This window comes from Eimeria acervulina, genomic scaffold (genome assembly GCF_000499425.1).
Source record: "Eimeria acervulina Houghton genomic scaffold, Eah_scaff1731, whole genome shotgun sequence".
NCBI lineage: Eukaryota > Apicomplexa > Conoidasida > Eucoccidiorida > Eimeriidae > Eimeria > Eimeria acervulina.
Window position 1 is genome coordinate 251 of NW_013548977.1, and position 3,584 is coordinate 3,834.

General features: G+C 34.5%; 1 protein-coding gene across 1 annotated transcript; it reads left to right on the plus strand.

Annotated features, from left to right (window-relative positions):
- Positions 1-1,398: 1,398 nt before the first annotated feature.
- On the plus strand, positions 1,399-2,499 carry EAH_00062680 (hypothetical protein; the record flags this gene model as incomplete). Its single annotated transcript, XM_013393226.1, has 3 exons — positions 1,399-1,692; positions 2,099-2,153; positions 2,480-2,499. 3 exons carry the CDS (start codon positions 1,399-1,401, stop codon positions 2,497-2,499), a joined length of 369 nt encoding a protein of 122 aa, XP_013248680.1.
- Positions 2,500-3,584: the final 1,085 nt, after the last annotated feature.

Consider the following 3,584-nt stretch of genomic DNA (forward strand, 5'->3'; position numbering starts at 1 on the left):
ATTAAAGGATTGATAATTATTTACAGGTATAAATGCACTAAAAAACAAATACTTTATTGTATATTCAATTACGTCTGCTTGGGTGGCTTGTTAAGGAATAAGGATGAGGCCTCGATATGAGGGAAAGCAAGAAATAAATAAAAAATAGGTTTATATTTATATTTATATTCTTATACAGTAAATTGAATTAATATCTTTTAAATTTATATACATTTTCTGATTTTTCTTTCATAAATGCATACAGCGTCCACCGCGTGGGGCTCGAGGTGGCTGAAGAAGAAAATGTATAAGAAAGAAGAGGAGAAAAAGTAAAAAGAGTTTTCTTTTAATAATATTCACAAGAATAATAATATCAATAAAGCAATTAGCTTTCGAAGGAGTTGATAAAGGAGCAAGAGTTGATGCATATGAAATATGCATAGAGGGTTGTAGAAACGACGGGCGTTCGTATTGTTTTCTCTTCGTTCTTTTCATTTATTGATTAAAATATATTGTTTTTTATAAACTTTTGTCTCATTTTAATTCTCTTTTTATGTTTATTCCCGCAACTTTAACCTTAGATCAGCCGCATTGTTTTGCAGACCTTCATCCTTTACACTGCCAATCCGCGATATTTTTCGGGTTTATTTCACTTGTATGCTCATCTAAAGAAAGATTATTTAAATAATATTAGTATAATATTGTTTATTCTTGTTTTTCTGGTGTATCGATCGGTCAATGCTGCTGAATTCATCTTCCTCTTGTATGCGTCGGCTGTCGAGAAGGTGTGCCGGTAGAGTGTTTTTCGGAGAAAAGCTGAATATGTTCAAACAAAGTATTTTGAATAAAATATAACAAATTAAATATATTGTTCTGAATTATCTTAGCTTCTTTAGGTATTCAATCATTTGCTTTCTCGTCTCTCACGGTCGCGTTCATCATCATCTTACGCTTAAGGGTTTTTCTTGTTTTTCATTTGTTTTTCTGCTTTCCGAGAGAAATAAAGACAGACAAATTCATTAAGAGGCTATGGAGGGGTTTATTGAATACTTGTATGTTTATCTAGATCATACAGAGCCTTAGGGTTTCTTCTATAGATATGTATTTCGGTCTGAACTTGTATTGTAAGCAGTTTTGTTTATAGCCACAACAATAATTTTATGCAAACAAAATTAGAAGTAGCAGCTTTTAAAGCTGTTTTATCTTAGGAAGTTTGTGCTGAAAGATTTATATTTTGGTGAATGGTTTCCTTAGATGCAGAAAAAAGGCTAGATGAAGATGAAAATGAGGATTGTATATCTGGGGTGTATGTTGAGCTTGCATTTTGTGCTGCAATTAAATTATTTAAAGACAGAAGCAGCAAGAGTATGGGGTAGTTTTAAATCAAATGAAGGAAGAAGAGGCATGGAGGACTTTCTTATGAATACACCCTGGCAGATGCCTCGATATGCATTTGAAGATATTACAACAGAAACAGATTTCGGACTATATTCGGGTAGTTCTTATATGCGTCCTCCTGCACAACGTAATTATAAAGATAGAATGCAAGAAAGAGAAAGAAAACATATTCAGACACCATGGCTTCAGAGGGCTAAACGCTTCTTCAACAACACTCGCAGAGGTTTAACTCTTCCTGCTATTCAAACTGTAGGAGCAACGCTCTTCCTTATCTTCAGCTGGTACTTCGTACGATCGGGTGTTAAGCAATACTTCGTAAGTCTTTACAGTTTAGCTTTAATTAGGGTTCACTAGGGTTTAGGGCTTAGGGTTTAGGGTTTGGGGTTTAGGGTTTTGGGTTTATTACGGTTTACGGTTTACGGTTTGCGGTTTAGGGTGTAGGGTTAACTAGGGTTTATTGTTTAGGGTTTAGGGTTTGGGGTTTAGGGGTTAGGGTTAAGTAGGGTTTATGGTTTAGGGTTTAGGGTTTGGGGATGGAGCTAGGGCCTGGGCTTTAAAGTACGGTGCTCGGCGTGTGTGTGCGAGGGTTTAGGGTTTTGCTGCGTGCTAGGGTTTAGGGTTTCCTTGCTCGCTAGGGTTCTTGGTTGGTTGATGCTTCAGCGTTTAGGGTTTAGGGTTTGGGGTTTAGGGTTTAGGGTTTAGGGTTTCTGTGGGTTTGCAGATTGTCCCTCTGGAGCGGATGCTAACAGGAGAGCCTTTTCCTCCTGCGCGTTTTGGTAAGCGTTTGCTGCTGAGGGTTTAGAGTTTATGGTTTAGGGTTTAGGGTTTAGGGTTTAGGGTTTAGGGTATGGGGTATCTTCTAGCTAGCTGCATATCTGTGCACTTCACCAGCTAGCTGGTAGTCCTTGTAGCTAGCAGGATCCTCCTGTGGCTAGCTAGCTAGCTAGCTAGCTGACCACTTTCATAGCTAGCGAGCTAGCTAGCTAGCCACTTTTATAACTAGCTAGCTAGCCACTTTCATAGCTAGCTAGCTAGCTAGCTAAGAAGGTAGCCTTGCATGCAGGAGGTCGTATGAGGGCTGGGCGTTGTGTTTTGAATTCAGAGTCGCTGAGACTTTCATAGTTAGTTGGTGGAGGAGGTATTGCCCTGAGGTTAAAGCTACGGGCGCTCAAGTGCACTTACCTGTAAGCTTTTTGCTCAAACTCTTTTCGTTGTTTCCTTGTCTTTGTTAGAAGCTTTTGCTTTGCTTCTTATATATATATGTATATGTTTATTTATTTATTTGTTTGCTTATGTATGTATGTATGTATGTATGTATGTATGTATATGAATATGTAGCATTAATAGGGATACGAGTATATACATTTGCTTGTAATTCAAACGACATATATATAAATCTATCTAAATAAATAATACAAATAAATATATATATATATTTATTTATTTATTTATTTATATTTATTTATTTATTTGTTTATATCCCTACATTATAATATTAAATTTTACTTGGCTTTACTTTCGTCGAAGACATTCCTTTGCTTGTTTTCTGTTTTGTTTGTTTAAGTCTGCATTTAATATTTTTTGTTTATTTATTTATTTTATTATTAATTTTTTTATCTCACTTATCTTTACTCTCTTTTACTTTGATTCTTTCAGGGGTGTATTCTCTTCTTGTTTTTTTTTGTTTTGTTTGTTTTGTTTGTTTTGCTATTATTTATTATCCTCTGCGGTGTATCTCCTTTATTTGTTTTATACTTCTGCTTGCATGCATTTTGCTTTTTAGTGGTTATATATATATATCATTAAATATATATATATATATATATATAAATTTTATATTTGCATATATATATATATATATCCTTTTTTCTCTCTCTGTGCTGGCGTGTGCAGTATATTTTATTGATTGATAGATTAATGTATTTAAATAATATTAAAGATATTAATAATATTAATATATATGTTTATATTTGTTGTTTTGTTTGTATTCATTGATAGCAACTGTCTGCAGCGGAGCTAAAACAATGTGAAGCAGCAAAATTTATTTTATTTCCGTTGAAGCTCAGCGCAACTGATGAAGCTGAAGGCAATTCTTATTTGCGTTTTGCTTTAGGGGTAGTAGATAGAGAGTATGTTTTATATTTATTTATCTTTGTCTCTCTCTCTCTGTCTCTCTCTCTCTCTATCTGCATATATATGTATACATA